The sequence below is a fragment of the Eschrichtius robustus genome, chromosome 19 (assembly GCF_028021215.1).
Source record: "Eschrichtius robustus isolate mEscRob2 chromosome 19, mEscRob2.pri, whole genome shotgun sequence".
In the NCBI taxonomy this organism is placed as follows: Eukaryota; Metazoa; Chordata; class Mammalia; order Artiodactyla; family Eschrichtiidae; genus Eschrichtius; species Eschrichtius robustus.
Window position 1 is genome coordinate 59,228,488 of NC_090842.1, and position 21,373 is coordinate 59,249,860.

Genomic DNA, 21,373 nt, shown 5'->3' on the forward strand with positions numbered 1-21,373 from the left:
ACTAACCCCTTCAGGCTGTGTTCACGCCGCCAACCCCAGTCCTCTCCCTGCGATCCGACCAAAGCCCGAGCCTCAGCTCCCAGCCCCGCCCGCCCCGGCAGGTGAGCAGACAAGCCTCTCGGGCTGGTGAGTGCTAGTCGGCACTGATCCTCCGTGCGGGAATCTCTCCGCTTTGCCCTCCGCACCCCTGTGGCTGCGCTCTCCTCCGTGGCTCCGAAGCTTCCCCCTCCGCCACCCGCAATCTCCGCCCGCGAAGGGGCTTCCTAGTGCATGGAAATCTTTCCTCCTTCACAGCTCCCTCCCACTGGTGCAGGTGCCGTCCCTATTCTTTTGTCTCTGTTATTTCTTTTTTCTTTTGCCCTACCCAAGTACGGGGGGAGTTTCTTGCCTTTTGGGAGGTCTGACGTTTTCTGCCAGCGTTCAGTGGGTGTTCTGTAGGAGCAGTTCCACGTGTAGATGTATTTCTACTGTATCTGTGGGAAGCAAGATGATCTCCGCGTCTTACTCTTCCGCCATCTTCCCACCTCCTCCAATAAGTACATACTATTAATATATACTAACATAAGTAAATATAATATTTATAAATATGTATATTAGTAAATTGTCCAAGTCTCAAAGCAAGCACATCAACTACAGAGCTCTGCCATAAATTTTCTGACCCTAAATGTCTATACTCACTAGCTCTTTCTCTTTTTATTTTATATATTTAAAGTTCCTGGCATATCTCAAATATAAAGAAATACATAAGGATAAAACAAATATCCTTTTATAAGCCATCCAGCTTTTGTAAATCCACCCAGTTTCCACCATGCATTATAATCTCTCCATTCCTGTGGTCTGTCTACTCAAAGGAATATAATGCAGTCATTAAAGATTAATTTCATGAAGGATGTGGAACAGTGAAAGGCACTTACTGTGTATTTCCAAGGAGGTAAATAGAATACTTTAAATATCTAAGGAATCAATGCAAATGAAATATATTAGGGAATTCTAGTTTCACCTTAATTTAATCCATTTCCCAATTTTTGTAAATCAAAAGATGGGAGGGATGGGAACCTGAAAGAGACTATAAACATAAAAAAGAATCTAACTTTATTTCTAAATGAATCATATAATTGGGTTGAATGGGGATAAAAAGAACTAGGTGATGTAACTTTTAAACAGAGTACTTCATCTCTACATATGATCTAAAAAGACCTGTAAAAAAAAAAAAATTCCTGAACACAACCATGTGTGTGCTTTGCAGTGACATTATTTAGCAACTCTAAAGCTACTTGCTGCGTATCGGAGGACTGAACAAATAAGTACGCAGATTGATGACTGGGAGCCTGCTTCCAACTATTGAAGACCTAAATATGGAATAGGGAAAGACCAGAAAGCAATAGTTACTTGAAATGGAAGCTATCAGTATTTTACACACACACATGAAGGACTGCTATCCCAGTAACAAGGAGAACATACAGCCCCTAGATCTTGGTTTCCCCAAAGGATTCAGGGCTCCATAGAATCTGTGGTTGCAGCAGACAATATACAAGATAAACCCAATATCTTATTGTACCAGAAAACAAGAGTTCATACTGATGATAGAGACGTGGGGGAGAAGGCAAAGCTCTTCTAACAGTAGAAAGCCAATTGCTAAATATAGAAGGGATGATGGAGCAAGAAAGTCATCCTTTTGCAATCATGACAGTAATAATTGATTCACAGAAGAATATCCATGAATGCTAAGACTAGTAGGTGAAGGTTATAATGAGGCAGTTATTACATAGTCTCCAAGATTTCCCCACAAATTAGTTACTAATTTCAAAGGCAAACAGCAATTCTACTGTGGAGAAATCTAGTAACTATCAGTGTATCCAAGTGATCAAAGCCACCATCACCAATGAAACAAATACATCTTTCCTGTTCTAATGCACTGAGAAGTATGCATCATTCATGGAACACTCATGCCACAAACAGTTAACTTGAATCTAATCATGATGAGTCAAACCCCCCATTTAGGGACACCCTACACAATAATTAGCTTGTGTTCTTCAAAATTACCAGTTTCATGAAAGACAAAGAAAGGCTGTGGAACTGATCCAGAATTAAAGACTAAAGAAACATGACAATCAAATGCAGGTTATGACACACCTTAAGAGTAGATCCTGATATAGGAAAAAAAAAATGCTACAAATATATATATTGGGACAACTGTGGAATTTGAATAAACTGTAGATTAGAAAATATCATAGCAACGTATGACAGTCTTAAAACATGTTTGCAAATTCTTTCACACTCCTCTCATGAAGTAGGGTCCACGTCCCCTCCCCTTGCTCCTGGATAGGATTTTGTGACTGTCTCAATAGACTGGCAGATTGACTGTTACTTCCAAGGTTAGATTAGCAAAGGCCACAGTACTTCCGCTGGTTTTTCTTGGCAGACTTTTGAGCCACCATGTAGTGTCCAGTTAGTATGAAGTTGTCATGCTGGAGGCCACACAGATTTGTAAAGACAGGCCAAGGCTGTCTGGGTTCTCAGTTCAGGTACTAGATAAACAGGTCTGCTTGTAATCACATTAGATACCCAAAGGATATAAAGGAATTCTATTATTCTTACATCTTTTCTGAGTGTTTAGAATGAACTGAAACACTCTAATAAAAGCATTTCAAAAAATTTAAAATTTACTGTAATGGGGAATTCCCTGGTGGTCCAGCGGTTAGGACTCCACACTTTTACTGCCACTGGCCCAGGTTCCATCCCTGGTCAGTGAACTAAGATCCTGCAAGCCACGAGGTGCAGCCAAAAAAAAAAATTACTATAATGCCCTTAGGTATCTGATACCTATATATCTGATATATATACCTATATATATATATATATATATAAAATGACATACATGTATGATATTATATGTATGGCTATGATCTGGTTACTTTTACAGGGAGGGCATCACAGTAAATTTTATATACCATTTCATAAAAAATTCTATGTCTCTGCCCACTTTCCTCAGCATATTCTGGATATCTACTAATGTCGGTAACTATGAACTTATCTTTTCTCATTTGATTCTGCATAGTATTCCATGAATGGCTAAGCCACAAATTATTTTTGTCAGATCCAACTGATGAATGCAAGGTGTGCTATCACCAATAATGCAATAGTGAACATGCTTTATGTACATCCGTAACACAAGTTTACAGGCCATGAGATAAGGCAGTTAAGATTTAGCTGTAAGGGATTTTCATTCAGTAATTTTATTGTCCCAGTTTTACTGCTTTGGTAAAATGGATAATGGCCACTGTAAATAATTTTTCAAAAAGGTAAAGAAAAATCATCCCAACCCTCTCTGCCAGAGTAAACCAGGTAGCATATTAATCAATATCTTTCCACCTGGGACTTCCCATCTGGCACAGTGATTGAGAATCCGCCTGCCAATGCACGGGACATGGGTTCGATCCCTGGTCCGGGAAGATCCCACATGCCGCAGAGCAACTAAGCCCGTGTGCCACAGCAACTGAGCCTGCACTCTAGAGCCTGAGAGCCACAACTACTGAACCCGCGTGCCGCAACTACTGAGCCTGCGTGCCTAGAGCCCATGCTCCGCAACAACAGAAGGCACCACGATGAGAAGCCCATGCACCGCAACGAAGAGTAGCCCCCGCTCACCACAACTAGAGAAAGCCCACACACAGCAACGAAGACCTAATGCAGACAAAAATATATATATATATATATATCTTTCCACCTATTAGTGCTATGCACATAATTGCATCTTCAGGTACACATCCCCTTATTACTTGAATTATACCAGGAAGGCTCTAACCTAGTTTTCTCGTGGATGACAATTTTTTTCCTGTCATTATACATCTATATCATATTTTTTCATGGCTATATAATACATTTATGTAAATATTTTGCTGATACTTATTTCCTTTTTAAAAAATTCAGTATAAACATCTTTGTGTACAGTCTTCCTTACTGTTGCTATAATCTCCTAAGCAAAAGCTCTAATGCTAGGATTTGCCAGGGCAGACTATTTTGATACATATTGACCAGCAAATGTTCACTCCTACTAATAGGTGTTGAACACAGAATGCTGTGTATATGACAATTAATCTAAACTGATAACTTTAATGAAATCTCAATCACAATCCAACAGGTTTTTTGTCTACCCCACCCCATTTTTAGAGGCGGAACAATGGGGGTGGAATGTGACAAAATTAATACCCTTTGTTTCTGCCAAAGCTCCTGCTTAAAGAGGTCTGGATGAAGGACCATGCATAGAAAAGGCAATGTGACCTGAGCCTGAATAGAAATAATGCAAAGAAACCGATTATTAACAATTCAAGTTTACTAAGAAACTTTCTGTTACTAGTAACTACTTTTAACACTTTCAGAGTTTCAGTAAAACCCTACCTTAAGGAATTAATTAGGGTTCAAAATTTCCAATCATATAAGTTGCAGTATGTTATTAGATTAATAAAAAAGTCTTTCAGTCTATAAAATACAAACTAATGATGCTAAATATTACACTGCACACAATGGGTGATTCTGTACACATAACTGGAGCTGGATGGAGGGTGGCAGCCATTCATAAGCCTTGTCCAAATCTGTACTATTGTGGATGGCGATATTACATGATTCTGCTTTTAGGAAATATTAACTGAAGTACAGTCTCATTAAGGCGACTTGCAGGATTCCTCTTGAGTATGTTATGAATTTAGGATAGGAAGCCTACCAGAATTTTCAAATGTTTGTCCTAATTAGAGAGATTTTTCTCCCCTTGGTTCAGTAATTGCCAGGCACCTATTAGGAGCCAAGCACAGTTCTACATGGTAGAGACAGAATGGTGAAAAACAGCCCGCCCTACGTGGAGGGTACACTGCAGTTGACATCAATTGTTTGTCCATCATTACACTTTTGTTCAAGCCCTGCCCATAACCTTCATGTATAAGCCTTCTCTCCTGGGTGGATGCCAATGATTCTTCTCTTGTGTCACATCTTGAGAATTGGGGCATTCAGAGCTCTGGTATAACCACTGACCATATTTATAGACTATGTTTTCTCTCCTCTGTGAAACCTGATGTTAGTAAAGAGTTCACCTCCCAACTGGATCTTTAAAAACACAGCATTTTATAGAACTTCTTTCCCATGAAGATTCCTTGATGTTTCCAAGTTCTGCAGGAACTTCCCACAACTACCAGCACAGACTTTCCAAGAGAGATGAAGACGTGGATTATCTGGAGGCCATTCCTCACCTTCCAGTTCTACAGGTTCCCTCCAGTGTGGACCCTCTGATGGTAAACAAGATGTGACCTCTGGCTGAAGCCCTTGCAACATATATCACATATGTAAGGCCTCTCTCCAGTGTGGACCCTCTGATGGGTGTGGAAATGCGAGGCCTGGCTGAAGCCCTTGCCGCACTGCTGACATGTATAGGGTTTCTCTCCTGTGTGGACCCTCTGATGAGCACTGAGCCCGGCACTCCAGCTGAATTCTTTCCCACACTCCTCGCATTTGAATGGTTTCTCTCCAGTGTGAATTATCTGATGGACTTGGAGATTCGACCTCTGGCTGAAGGCCTTACCACACGTATCACATTTATATGGTTTCTCTCCCGTGTGGACTCTCTGATGGGCTTGAAGATGGGAGGCCTGACTGAATCGCTTTTGACACGCATCACATTTGAAGGGCTTTTCCCCCGTGTGGACGCTCTGATGAGCTTGAAGATTTGAGGCCTGACTGAAGCCCTTCCCGCACTCCTCGCATTTATAGGGTTTCTCTCCCGTGTGGACCCTCTGATGGTTGTGAAGATTCAGGCTCCAATTGAAGCGCTTCCCACACACCTCACACTTGTAGGGTTTTTCTCCAGTGTGGACTCTCTGATGGGCTTGGAAATAGGAACTTTGGCTGAAGCCCTTCCCACACACACTGCATCGAAACGGCTTCTCTCCTGTGTGAACCCTCTGGTGGCTCTGGAAGCTTGAGGCCGAACTAAAACCCTTCCCACACTCTTCACATTTGTAGGGTTTCTCTCCCGTGTGGACGCGCTGGTGACTGTGAAGGTTGAAGCTCAGGCTGAAGCACTTGCCGCACTCCTCACATCTGTAGGGTTTCTCCTCAGTGTGGACGCGCTGGTGCGTGTGAAGATTTGAGCTACAGCTAAAGCGTTTCCCACAATCTGCACACTTGTATGGTTTCTCTCCAGTGTGGATTCTTTCGTGGGCCTGAAGGTGGGACCTCTGGGTGAAGCCCTTCCCGCACACCTCACACTTATATGGTTTCTCTCCCGTGTGGACTCTGCAGTGGATGTTGAGGTCTGTGCTACGACTGAAGCCCTTCCCGCAGCTCTCGCATCTGTAGGGCTTCTCTCCTGTGTGAATGGGCAGGTGGGCGTACAGGTGTGAGGTCTGATTAAAGCTCTTCCCGCACTCGTGGCATGAATAGGGCTTCTCCCCCGTGTGGACTCTCTGGTGAGTTTGCAGGTTTGAGCTCTGACTGAAGCCCTTCCCGCACTCGTGACACCAATAGCGTTTCTTCCCTGGGAGGACACCCTGTTGAATGGGAATAGCAGAGCTATAACCACTGTCCTTCTCATGTGTCCTGTATGTAGGGGACTTCCTGCCCAAGTGTACCTGCTGATGAAGTTCAAGGCTGGTGTGGTCACTGAATCCTTTCTCACGTTCGTTACACTGGTAGGTTTTCGGTCCAGTTTGAATAATACTGCACGGGGCCAGAGGTGATGCCTTTAAGAGATCTTTACCACACTCTCTGTTGCCGTGAGCTTTCTCTCTTTTGTGCACCGTGTCATCATCAAGGTGGGGGGAGATACAACTGAAAATATCAGCACATGGAACAAACATACAGAACTTGTTTTTCACTGGAGTCAGCTTACAACTTCTCCGATAATTCTGAGTCCCATTCAGATAGAGTTTATTCCAGGAATTCTGAGCTCTCCCAGTTGAAAATTCTTGATTTTCAATAACATTAGAATGATCCTCTAGAAGAGTCATTAAACAGCTGTCTTCCACAGAAGCCTGAATGGACACTCCTGCAGAGGAATTATGTTGTTTGGCAGACTGAGAATTCTTTCCATGAATATTTATCACGGAGTCCTGTCTTTTGGTTAATTTGCTCACAACGTGTCTCTTGATGTGCCAGCACGAAAGCTCTCCCAATGAAAGAAATCTTACTCCTGTTTCATGAAGAGTCTCCATCTCATTGTGATTCTTGGCTCCTGAAAGGAAAACAGTAAGGAATTAAGGACGGAGAGAGTGACAGCACCAAGATGTTGGACTAGGAAGCTCCAAGCCTTTGCTCCTGCCACGAAAACATTAAATAAACAACTAGAGAGTAGTGAAAATGACTTCATAGGAATTCTGAAAAACAAAGGTCTACAGCAACCAAGAGAATGTCCAATCAAGAAAAAGCCAAATTTGAAAAGGTGGGATATTTGGGATCAGTCCAGAGTGAGGTTGCCCATATCCCTGGCAGATCTCTTAAGGATACAGACACGGGAAAGACTAAGGGCCTGGACTGAAAAGCAGCAGCTAAAAGCCAGCAGAGGCATGGAAGTGTAATACCAAAATATATTTGATCTATCCGAAAGAACACAGAAAAGGACAGAGATGAACAAAATAGATGAGACCTCCCCCAACAAAAGTAATTGCAAATATACCCGTTTCAATAAGTATATTATGTGGAAGTGGACTCCCCTAAAATCAAAAGGCAGAGATTGGCAGAGAATATAAAAAGCAAGATTCAACTACATGCTGTCAACAAGGGATATATTTTAAATACAAGTAAGTAAAAGAAAAAGGGTAGGAAAAGACGTATCATACAAATATATCATGCAAAGCCTAAGAAAGCTGGAATGGCTAAACGAATATCAGACAAAAAGACTTTACAAAATAGAGCACTTGTATTAGATACAAAGGCATTTTATGACAAAAGGATTAGCAGATGTAACAATTACAAATGTGTATGTATCTAATAAAGGCTCCAAAATACATGAAACAAAAAGAGGGAACTAAAACGAGAAATGGACAAATCTACAGACTTGAAGATTTTTTACACACTTATTAGACCATTAAAAAAAAAGCAGCAAAGCCATACAAGATCTGAACCACTATAACCAAAACGAAACTCATAGGTCACTGCACCTAACTGCAGTACATACATTTTTTTTCCAAGTACATATGCAACATCCATCAAGATAAACCATACCCAGAGCTATAAAACAAATTTCGAAAGACTGCAAAAGATTGGAAAATTAAAGACCACAGTAGAATTAAATTCAAAACCCCAGAATTAAATTCAACACCCAGAAAACTCCTATAAGAAATCACAAGGGAAATTAGAAAATATTTCCAAATAATAATGAAAGAAAATACTATCACAATTTCTGGCACGCAGTTAAACAGCACTCAGATTACTTATAACTTTAAATATTTATATTAGAAAGCAAGAAAGGCCTAAAGTCAATAACCTAAGGTTCCATTTTAAGAAGCCATAAAAAGAAGAGGAAATTAAGAAGGAAGGAAATAGTGAAAAGCAATTAAACAAACAAGGGGGGAAAAATCAAGGAAAAAAAAACGGAATCAAGGAAAAAAATAGAAAAGACAAAACACACCACTGTAAAGCAATTATACTCCAATAAAGATGCTAAAAAAAAAGACAAAAACTATCAACATCAGGCATAAAAGATGGGATATTACTAAAGATCATAAGAGGCATTAGAATAAGGGGATATGTTCAACAACTTAGACAAAATATACCAATTCCCTGAAACATACAAATCTGTTACAAGAAAAGCAAAAAATGTAAGTAGTTCATGAACTGAAATCATAAATAAAAACATTCTCACAAAAGGACCAGACAACTTCACTGGTGAATTCCATTTAGCACATAGGAAAGGAATAATACCAGTCCTACACAAACCCTTGCAGAAGGCGGAAGAGGAGGGTATACTTTCTGAGGTATTGTGTATAATAAGGCCTTGATATCAAAATAGGCAAAGGCATTAAGTACAAAGAAAATTACAGATCAAAATCCCTACTTAATGTAGGTGCAAAAATCCTAAACAAAGAGAAAATCTTGTTTTTTATAGTACACAATAAAAGGGTACTACATAATAAATAAGTGGGGTTAATCCCAGGAATGAGAGGTGGTTTTAACATGTGAAATCATCAGTGCTTCATGCTCCTTTAATAGCATAAAGGAGAAGGAGGAAAAGATGGCAGAGTAGAAGGACTTGAGCTCACCTCCTCTCATGAAAACACCAAAAATCAATTACTTCTCAACAATCATTAACAAAAAAGACTGGGACCTATCAAAAAAGATATTCTACATCCAGAGACAAAGAAGAAGCCACAACGAGATGGTAGGAGGGGCGATTTTGTGATATAACCAAATCCATACCTGCCAGTTGGGTGACCCCCAAACTGGAAACTAATTATATCACAGAGGTTCTCCCACAGGAGTGAGTTCTGATCCCCATGGCAGGTTCCTCAGCCTGGGGGGTCTGGCATTAAGAGGAAGAGCCCCCAGAGCATTTGGCTTTGAAGGCCAGTGGGGCTTGATTTCAGGAGCTCCACAGGACTGGGGGAAACAGAGACTCCACTCTTGGTCGCATGTGCACTGGGACCCAGGGCAAAGCAGTGACTCCGTAGGAGCCTGGGCAAGACCTACCTGTGGGTCTTGGAGGGTCTCCTGGGGAGGCAGGGGTCAGCTGTGATCCACTGCAGGGGCAAGGACACTGGTGGGGGAGCCCCCAGGGAATATTCCTCAGCGTGAGCTCTCCTGGAGGTCATCATTTTGGCACCAAGACCTGGCCCCACCCAACAGCCTTCAGGCTCCAGTGCTGGGATGCCTCAGGCTAAACAACCAACAGGGTGGGAACACAGCCCCACCCATTGACAGACAGGCTGCCTAAAGTCATCCTGAGCCCACAGTCACCTTTTGACATGTCCCTGCCCACCAGAAAGCCTGCACAAGCCCCTGCACCAACCCCACCCACCAGGGGGCAGAAACCAGTTGCAAGAAGAACTACAATCTGCAGCCTGTGGAATGGAGACCACAAACACAAAAAGTTGGACAAAATGAGATGGAAGAGAAATATGTTGCAGATGAAGGAACAAGATACAACTCCAGAAGAACAACTAAGTGAAGTGGAGATAGACAACCTGCCTGAAAAAGAATTCAGAATAATGATAGTGAAGATAATCCAAGATCTTGGAAAAAGAATGGAGGCACAGACCAAGAAGATACAAGAAATTTTAAAGGACAAACAGATGAACAATAACTGAAATGAAAAATATACTATCAGGAATCAACAGCAGAATAATAGAGGCAGAAGAACCAATAAGTGAGCTGGAAGACAGAATGGTGGAAATCACTGCTGCGAAACAGAATAAAGAAAAAAGAATGAAAAGAAATGAGGACAGTCTGAGACCTCTGGGACAACATTAAATGCACCAACATTCGCATTATAGGAGTCCCAGAAGTAGAAGAGAGAGAGAAAGGGCCTGAGAAAATATCTGAAGAGATAAGAGACTTCCCTGGTGGCACAGTGGTTAAGAATCCGCCTGCCAATGCAGGGGACACAGGTTTGAGTCCTGGTCCGGGAAGATCCCACATGCTGTGGAGCAACTAAGCCCATGCGCCACAACTACTGAGCCCACATGCCACAACTACTGAAGCCCACGCTCTGCAACAAGAGAAGCCACTGCGATGAGAAGCCTGTGCACCATGACGAAGAGTAGCCCCCGCTTGCCACAACTAGAGAAAGCCCAGGCTCAGCAACGAAGACCCAATGCAGCCAAAAATAAATTAATTAAATAAATTTAAAAAAAGAGAGAATAGCCAGAAACTTCCCTAAAATGGGAAAGGAAACACTCAAGTCCAGGAAGTGCCGAGAGTCCCATACTGGATAAACACAAGGAGGAACAAGCCGAGACACATATTAATCAAACTGACAACAATTAAAGACAAAGACAAAATATTAAAAGCAACAAGGGAAAAGCAACAAATAACATACAAGGGAATTCCCATAAGGTTATCAGTTGATTTTTCAGCAGAAACTCTGCAGGCCAGAAGGGAGTGCCAGGATATATTTAAAGTGATGAAAGGAAAAAACTTACAACCAAGAATACTCTACCCGGCAAGGCTCTCGTTCAGATTCGATGGAGAAATCAAAAGCTTTACAGACAAGCAAAAGCTAAGATAATTCAGCACCACCAAACCAGCTTTACAACAAATGTTAAAGGACCTTGTCTAGGTGAAAAAGAAAAGCCCACAACTAGAAACAAGAAAACTACAAATGGAAAAGCTCACTGGTAAAGGCAAACATACAGTAAAGGTAGGATATCATCCACACACAAATATGATATCAAAACCAGCAATTGTGAAAAGAGGAGAGTACAAATGGAGAATATTGGAAAAGCATTTGAAACTAATAGACCAGCGACTTATAGCAGTCTGTGTATATATACAAGATTGTTTTATCAAAGCCTCATGGTAACCACAAACCAAAAAATCTACAATAGATACACAAAAAAAGAAAAAGAAATCCAAAAACAACACTAAAGATAGTCATCAAATCACAAGAAAAGAGAACAAAAGAGGAAGGGAAGCAAAAAGACCTACGAAAACAGTCCCAAAAGAATTAACAAAATGGCAATAAGAACATACATATCAGTAATTACCTTAAACCTAAATGGATTGAATACTCCAACCAAAAGACACAGACTGGCTGAATGGATACAAAAACAAGACCTGGATATCAATATATGTTGTCTCCAAGAGACCCAATTCACATCTAGGGACACATAAAGACTGAAAGTGAGGGGATGGAAAAAGATACTCCATGCAAATGGAGATCAAAAGAAAGCTGGAGCAGCAGTACTCATATCAGACAAAATAGACTTTAAAATAAAGACTGTTACAAGAGGTAAGGAAGGACACTACATAATGATTCAAGGGATCAATCCAAGAAGAAGATATAACAATTGTAAATATATATATATGCACCCAACATAGAAGCACCTCAATATATAAGGCAAATGCTAATAGCCATAAAAGGAGAAATTGACAGTAACATAATAATAGTGAGGGACTTTAACACCCCACTTACATCAATGGACAGATCACTCAGCCAGAAAATCAATAAGGACCAGATGGACTTAACTGATATTTTTAGGGCATTCCATCCCAAAGCAACAGAATACATATTCTTCTCAAGTGCACATGAAACAGTCTCTGGGATAGATCACAGGCTGGGCCACAAAGCAAGTCTCAGTAAATTTAAGAAAATTGAAATCTTATCAAGTATCTTTTCTGACAACAATGCTATGAGATTAGAAATCAACTACAAGAAAAAAAACTACAAATGAAAGTGAAAGCACAATGATCCAAAACCTATGGGACACAGCAAAAGCAGTTCTATGAGGAAGTTTATAGCAATACAATCTTACCTCAGGAAACAAGAAGAATCTCAAACAACCCAACTTTGCACCTAAAGCAACTAGAGAAAGAACAAACAAAACCCAAAGTTTGTAAAAGGAAAGAAATCATGAAGATCAGAGCAGAAATAAATGAAATAGAGACGAAGAAAACAAAAGATCAATGAAACTAAAATCTGGTTCTTTGAAAAGATAAACAAAATTGATAAGCCTTTAGCCCGACTCATCAAGAAAAAAAGGAAGAGGACTCAAATCAATAAAAATATTTACACAGAAAAAAAACAGCATAAAGGAGAAACCCTTACGATTGTCTGAAAAAATGAGAATAAGCATTTGACAAATTACCATACCCATTCATGATCAAAATGTGCATTAAATTAGGAAGAGAAAGTAACTCAGTCCATTAAGGACACTAAAAAATCACCTCCAGTTAACACCATGCTCAGTGAGGAAAGACTGAATGCTGTCTACCTGCATTCAGGCAGAAGGAAACAAGAGGCATACAGATTGGGAAGGAAAGTAAAATAATGTACTTGCAGAAGTTATGAATCTATATATAGAAAAATCTTTAGGAATGTACAAAAACACTTCTAGAACAAGTGAATATACGAAGATTGCAGGCTACAAGATTGATGTACAAAAATCAACTGTATTCCGACATAGAAGCAAGTAACTGAAAAACAGAATTAATTCCATTTATATAGCATCAAAAAAATAAAACACTTCTGAAAAATTAGAGATACAATTCCTATAGGCTACATGCTATAAAAGGTGACATTGTGATTTATAATAAATGTTTCGTCTTCTTCCATGGTTCCTGGCTCACAGCTCCCAAAACCCTTGGAATTTCCTGAGATAAGAGCAATCGGAGCATCTTTTGTTCTAATATTTAGTCTTTTATCCTCTGTTCCTGAAATGGCTTCAGAGCCCTAAGGGTGAAATGGGTGTCTTCTTATTCATGATGAGCCCCGGGATGCTGAACCTATGAATAAGGCCAACCAGATCTTCAAATTTACTCAGTTGAATTTTGTTTTTTTTTTTTATCAGATTGGTGGCAGTGACAAGATCCCAAGTGGAACTTCTGAGCGCATTCAGAAGAAATACAGGCACGGCGCCCTGGAGAACGATTCTGAGTTCAGTCTTTCTTGCCGTTTCTGAGGGCTGCTGGTATGTGTTATAAGTGTTTCAGAAATTGTGTGATATCTCCTGGCATAAAATGTTGTCTGTCACCAAAATTGAGGCTCACACCAAAAGGACCGAACCCTAGCATCAGGGAACTGCCCTCGCTCTCAGGCAAAGGCAGTGGCAGTAGAATCTACAGATTGTGGGGCATGTGGATGAAGTCCATTCTGCTTCTGCAAAGAAAGACCCCTCAATGCCAAACTTTTGCCACGCCGATGTCCTTGTCACCTGGCAACAGTCTGCTCCTGTATCAGATAAACTGAGACGGGTAAACAATGGCTGTAAATTCAACGAACAGTCGGGGCTCTGGGAAAACCAAGATATATGGCCACTTGGTTCTTCCCAGCTCCCTGGCAAGCTCCATTTTTTGGTGTTTGCATTCCTTCACCCACCACGGTGCATTTAAGAAAAACTTTTTTTTTTTTTTAAAGTCAAAACTCTCTGTACAGCATGGCGACTATACTTAATAATACTGTATTGCATATTTGAAAGCTGCTAAGAGTAGATTTTAGAAGTTCTCATTACGAGAAAAGAAATTATAACTGTGTGGCGACGGATGTTAAAGAGACTCATCATGGTGATCGTTTTGCGACGTACACAAATGTTGATTCATTACGTTGGACATCTGAAATTAATGTTATATGTTAATTATATCTCAATTTTAAAAATTAAAAGAAAAAGAAAAACTATCTTTGTCCCTGGAGGCGTCCTCTTTCTGGACCCCTTGAACACTTTGCAGCTGGACTTCATTCAAGTGCCACTCACTATGGGTCATCAGTCTGGATGTTTTCCAGATGGTAAAGCCTTTCCCTGCTGCAAGACCAATGCCCTCATGGTGGCAAAGAAACTATTAAAGAAGGTGTTTCCTGCTTGGGGTACACCTTCCACAATCTCCAGTGATCGAGGTACCCGCTTCACCGGGTATATCACACGGAAACCTTGTAAACTTCTTGGAATGATCACTGCCCTATCGGCTTCAATCATCAGGCAAGCTCGAGAGAACTAATGGGAAAAAACAGATTCAAGCAAAATGAGTGTTAATTATGTGGGACGACATGAACTGGGGAGGATGCTGTGATGTTTTCGTTTTCCAGTTTTAAGGAGACCTTTTCTCTTAAGTTATATATGACTTACAGAAATCTGGTAAAACATACCTTTGTGAGCAAAGATGAAACATCTACTTTTTCTCCCTACCTGATCCTTCCAGAATTCAGAAAGTCTCAGTTGAGTACCCTTATTTTCCTGACAGTATATTTGTTCACATAAGTTCAGTAAGAATCTGCTCTCCTTGTGACAGGACACAATTAGAAACACTGGCTGTATTACCGAGGCTTTGACTGAAATGTCATATTTGAGATACACGTAGACTCATATATGACCACACAGCTTCAAGGAACTGCTTGGAAAAATCGAACTGGTACCTTGCTTACACGGTTCCAGGAAACCAATCCTAAAAGAGAGTTTAAATAATCAGGCCAAATTTAATACAAACCTTTGTTTAAAAAAAAAAAAAAAAAAAAGGGAGGTGGAGTAATTGTAGAGAAAAAAAATTATCTTTCCACCTCTTGTAGATATTAGATTCTAGTCCTGCTAATTGTCTTGGAGGTTCTGTTATCTGTAAACTGGACTGGATTCTGAATTTTTTCTAGTTTCCTCAAATATCTGGCTCTGACTCACCAAACTAACACTTCCAATTTTCTCCTACCCTTCTGATTTGGAATCAGGAAGAAGGCAGGCAGCCCTCAAGCTCCATCAGAAGGGACCTCACCAAGTGCTCCTGCCCACTGACACTGCGGGGAAACTAGAAGGTACTGAACCCTGGATGTACATCCCACAGCTAAAAAGACACCCCACCTGACACCTGGTCCTATACAGACACTGGGGACCTCCAAATCAAGGTGACAGGGGCGAGAAGTAGCTGACACCAAGGTAGACTGCTTCTGCCCAAGAAGCCAGATCCAGACTTTAACTAACTAAACGTGAAACCCTTTCTTTCCTTTACTCTGGCATTGGCCTGGAGAGATTATGCCCTCATCTGCATCCCCCAGGCCACTGCTAAGGGGGTTAACCTCTGGAATTTAGAATAGATTTTCTCCCAGCCTGAAATATAAGTTAACTGACCCCTGGCTTGAATAGGCACAGGCAACAATTCTTACAAATGAATCCATTAACAGTGCCACCTTCATGGAAGTAGTTTGTGCCCTGACAAGACTTATCTTTGTCTGTGGTGGTTATGTTTCTCCTTGGGCCTATGGATGCCTAGATGGCTGGTGCACAGCCGGGCAATGCCTCTTGGTTATCTAACCGTGCCCCTACCTGTTCTAGAAAGGACCTACCAGGAGGCTTTTCCTGATTCAGGGTTCGCTTCCTTTGGTAGGGACCTACTTCCCTGATTAGGAGTAGATATAAATGAGACTGTCATCAGAAACCGCTCCTTAACTCTTGAAGAGATTGCAGATTCCATTGCTAAGACATTAGCTGCCCAGCAGAAATATGTGGACCCTCTGGCCAAGGCCATTCCTGATAACAGGACAGCCCCTGATTATCTTTTAGCTGAAGGAGGAGGTGCCTGTGCTGTGGCCAACACCATCTGTTGTACCTGGGTTAACACTTCTGGGGAAGCTGAAACTCAGGTACAGAAGTTCATTGAGGAGGCCACTTGGCTTAAGAAGATGACTCTTTTGATACTATACATAGAAAACCCTAAAGATGCTATCAGAGAACTACTAGAGTGCATCAATGAATTCGGTAAAGTTGCAGGATACAAAATTAATACACAGAAATCTCTTGCATTCCTATACGCTAACAATGAAAGATCAGGAAGAGAAATTAAGGAAATAATCCAATTTACCATCACATCAAAAAGAATAAAACACCAAGGAATAAACCTACCTAAGGAGGCCAAAGACCTGTACTCTGAAAACTATATTTAAGGCACTAATGAAAGAAACCAAAGATGACACAAACAGGTGGAAAGATATACCATGTTCTTGGATTGGAAGAATCAATATTGTCAAAATGACTGTACTACCCAAGGCAATCCACAGATTCAATGCAATCCCTATCAAATTACCAATGGCATTTTTCACAGAACTAGAACAAAAAATTTTTTAATTTGTATGGAAACACAAAAGACCCTGAATAGCCAAAGCAATCCTGACAAAGAAAAATGGAGGACTTCCCTGGTGTACAGTGGTTAAGAATCTGCCTGCCAATGCAGGGGACACGGGTTTGAGCCCTGGTCCAGGAAGATCCCACATGCCGCAGAGCAGCTAAGCCTGTGCACCACAACTACTGAGCCTGCGCTCTAGAGCCCGTGAGCCACAACTACTGAAGCCCGTGAGCCACAACTACTGAAGCCCGTGCACCTAGAGCCTGTGCTCCACAACAAGAGAAGCCACTGCAATGAGAAGCCCACGCACCGCAACGAAGAGTAGCCCCCGCTCGTCACAACTAGAGAAAGCCTGAGCACAGCAACGAAGACCCAATGCAGCCTAAAATAAATAAATAAAATAAATTAAAATCCAACAAACCTATGGTTACCAAAGGGGAAACATGGGGGGTGAGAGGGATAAAGTAGGAGCTTGGGATTAACGTACACACACTACTATATATAAAATAGATAACCAACAAGGACCTACTGTATAGCACAGGGAACTCTACTCAGTATTCTGTAATAACCTATATGGGTAAAGAATCTGAAAAAGAATGAATATATGTATATGTATAACCGACTCCCTTTGCTGTACACCTGAAGCTAACAACATGGTAAATCAACAATACTCCAATAAAATTTAAAAAAAGGGGGGGGGGAGCTTCAAGATGGTGGAGGAGTAAGACGTGGAGATCACCTTCCTCCCCACAAACGCATCAGAAATACATCTACATGCGGAACAACAACTACAGAAGACCTACTGAACGCTGCCAGGAGACCTCAGACTTCCCAAAAGGGTCTTGGTGCTCCGGCCAGGTGTCAGGCCTGTGCCTCTGAGGTGGGAGAGCTGAGTTCAGGACATTGGTCCACCAGAGACCTCTTGGCTCCACGTAATATCAAATGGCGAAAGCTCTCCCAGAGATCTCCATCTCAACACTAAGACCCAGCTAGCTCCACTCAACAACCAGCAAGCTACAGTGCTGGACACGCTATGCCAAACAACTAGCAAGACAGGAACACAACCCCACCCATTAGCAGAGAGGCTGCCTAAAATCATAATAAGTTCACAGACACCCCAAAACACACCACTGGATGCGGTCCTGCCCACCAGAAAGACAAGATCCAGCCTCATCCACCAGAACACAGGAACTAGTCCTCTCCACGAGGAAGCCTACACAACCCACTGAACCAACCTTACCCACTGGGGGCAGACACCAAAAACAACCAGAACTACGAATCTGCAGCCTATGAAAAGGAGACCCCAAACACAGTAAGTTAAGCAAAATGAGAAGACAGAGAAACACACAGCAGATGAAGGAGCAAGGTAAAAACCCACCAGACCAAACAAATGAAGAGGAAATAGGCAGTCTACCTGAAAAAGAATTCAGAGTAATGACAGTAAAGATGATCCAAAATCTTGGAAATAGAATGGAGAAAATACAAGAAACGTTTAACAAGGACCTAGAAGAACTAAAGAGCAAACAAACAATGATGAACAACACAATAAATGAAATTAAAAATTCTCTAGAAGGAATCAATAGCAGAATAACTGAGGCAGAAGAACAGATAAGTGACCTGGAAGATAAAATAGTGGAAATAGCTACTGCAGAGCAGAATAAAGAAAAAAGAATGAAAAGAATTGAGGACAGTCTTAGAGACCTCTGGGGCAACATTAAACGCACCAACATTCGAATTATAGAGGTCCCAGAAGAAGAAGAGAAAAAGAAAGGGACTGAGAAAATATTTGAAGAGATTATAGTTGAAAACTTCCCTAATATGGGAAAGGAAATAGTCAAGTCCAGGAAGTGCAGAGTCCCATACAGGATAAATCCAAGGAGAAATGCACCAAGACACATATTAATCAAACTATCAAAAATTAAATACAAAGAAAAAATAGTAAAAGCAGCAAGGGAAAAACAACAAATAACACACAAGGGAATCCCCATAAGGTTAAAAGCTGATCTTTCAGCAGAAACTCTGCAAGCCAGAAGGAAGTGGCAAGACGTATTTAAAGTGATGAAAGGGAAAAACCTACGACCCAGATTACACTACCCTGCAAGGATCTCATTCAGATTCGACGGAGAAATTAAAACCTTTACAGACAAGCAAAAGCTAAGAGAATTCAGCACCACCAAACCAACTTTACAACAAATGCTAAAGGAACTTCTCTAGACAGGAAACACAAGAGAAGGAAAAGACCTACAATAACAAACCCAAAACAATTAATAAAATGGTAATAGGAACATACATATCAATAATTACCTTAAATGTAAATGGACTAAATGCTCCCACCAAAAGACACAGACTGGCTGAATGGATACAAAAACAAGACCCATATATATGCTGTCTACAAGAAACCCACTTCAGACCTAGGGACACATACAGACTGAAAGTGAGGAGATGGAAAAAGATATTCCATGCAAATGGAAATCAAAAGAAAGGCGGAGTACCAATTCTCATATGAGACAAAACAGACTTTAAAGACTATTACAAGAGACAAAGAAGGACACTACGAAATGATCAAGGGATCAATCCAAGAAGATATAACAATTGTAAATATTTATGCACCCAACATAGGAGCACCTCAATACATAAGGCAAATGCTAACAGCCATAAAAGGGGAAATCGACAGTATCACAATCATAGTAGGGGACTTTAACACCCAACTTTCACCAATGGACAGATCATCCAAAATGAAAATAAATAAGGAAACACAAGCTTTAAATGATACATTAAACAAGATGGACTTAATTGATATTTATAGGACATTCGATCCAAAAACAACAGAATACACTTTCTTCTCAAGTGCTCATGGAACATTCTCCAGGATAGATCGTATCTTGGGTCACAAATCAAGTCTTGGTAAATTTAAGAAAATTGAAATCATATCAAGTATCTTTTCCGACCACAATGCTATGAGACTAGATATCAATTACAGGGAAAAAATCTGTAAAAAATACAAACACATGAAGCTAAACAATACACTACTTAATAACCGAGAGATCACTGAAGAAATCAAAGAGGAAATCAAAAAATACCTAGAAACAAATGACAATGAAAACATGACAACCCAAAACCGATGGGATGCAGCACAAGCAGCTCTAAGAGGGAAGTTTATAGCAATACAGTCCTAGCTCAAGAAACAAGAAACAGCTCAAACAACCTAAACTTACACCTGAAGCAATGAGAGAAAGAAGAACAAAAAAACTCCAAAGTTAGCAGAAGGAAAGAAATCATAAAGATCAGATCAGAAATAAGATGAAGGAAACAACAGCAAAGATCAATAAATCTAAAAGCTGGTTCTTTGAGAAGATAAAATTGATAAACCATTAGCCAGACTCATCAAGAAAAAAAGGGAGACGACTCAAATCAATAGAATTAGAAATGAAAAGGGAGAAGTAACAACTGACACTGTAGAAATACAAAGGATCATGAAAGACTACTACAAGCAACTATATGTCAATAAAATGGACAACCTGGAAAAAAAATGAATAAATTCTGAGAAAAGCACAACCTTCTGAGACTGAACCCGGAAGAAACAGAAAATATAAACATACCAATCACAAGCATTGAAATTGAGACTGTGATTAAAAATCTTCCAACAAACAAAAGCCCAGGACCAGATGTCTTCACAGGCGAATTCTATCAAACATTTAGAGAAGAGCTAACGCCTATCCTTCTCAAACTCTGCCAAAATGTAGCAGAGAGAGGAACACTCCCAAACTCATTCTACGAGGCCACCATCACCCTGATACCAGAACCAGACGAAGATGTCTCAAAGAAAGAAAAGTACAGGCCAATATCACTGATGAACATAGACGCAAAAATCCTCAACAAAATACTAGCAGACAGAATCCAACAGCACATTAAAAGGATCACACACCATGATCAAGTGGGGTTTATCCCAGGAAGGCAAGGATTCTTCAACATACGCAAATCAATCAATGTGATACACCATGTTAACAAATTGAAGGAGAAAGACCATATGATCATCTCAATAGATGCAGAAAAAGCTTCTGACAAAATTTAACACCAATTTATGATTTAAAAAACCCTCCAGAAAGTAGGCATAGAGGGAACTTACCTCAACATAATAGAGGCCATATATGACAAACCCACAGCCAACATCATTCTCAATGGTGAAAAACTGAAACCATTTCCTCCAAGATCAAGAACAAGACAAGGCTGTCCCCTCTCACCACTATTATTCAACATAGTTTTGGAAGTTTTAGCCACAGCAATCAGAGAAGAAAAAGAAAAAGGAATCCAAATCGGAAAAGAAGTAAAGCTGTCACTGTTTGCAGATGACATGATACTATACATAGAGAATCCTAAAGATGCTACCAGAAAACTACTAGGGCTAATCAATGAATTTGGTAAAGCAGCAGGATACAAAATTAATGCACAGAAATCTCTTGCATTCCTATACACTAACAAGGAAAGATCAGAAAGAGAAATTAAGGAAACACTCCCATTTACCATTGCAACAAAAAGAGTAAAATACCTAGGAATAAATCTACCCAAGGAGACAAAAGACCTGTATGCAGAAAACTATAAGACACTGGTGAAAGAAATTAAAGATGATACACACAGA

The 21,373-nt window shown here is 40.5% G+C and overlaps 1 protein-coding gene across 7 annotated transcripts in view; it reads right to left on the reverse strand.

The window, feature by feature from the left end:
• Positions 1-4,359: 4,359 nt before the first annotated feature.
• Positions 4,360-21,373, reverse strand: part of ZNF235 (zinc finger protein 235) — a 48,015-nt gene continuing 31,001 nt past the window's right edge. For all 7 annotated transcript variants that reach the window (XM_068528091.1, XM_068528089.1, XM_068528088.1 and 4 more), the window contains one exon: positions 4,360-7,219. In XM_068528091.1, the coding sequence (XP_068384192.1) occupies positions 5,250-7,219 (1,970 nt within the window). In that variant the 3' untranslated portion in view covers positions 4,360-5,249. The remainder of the gene's footprint in view (positions 7,220-21,373) is intronic.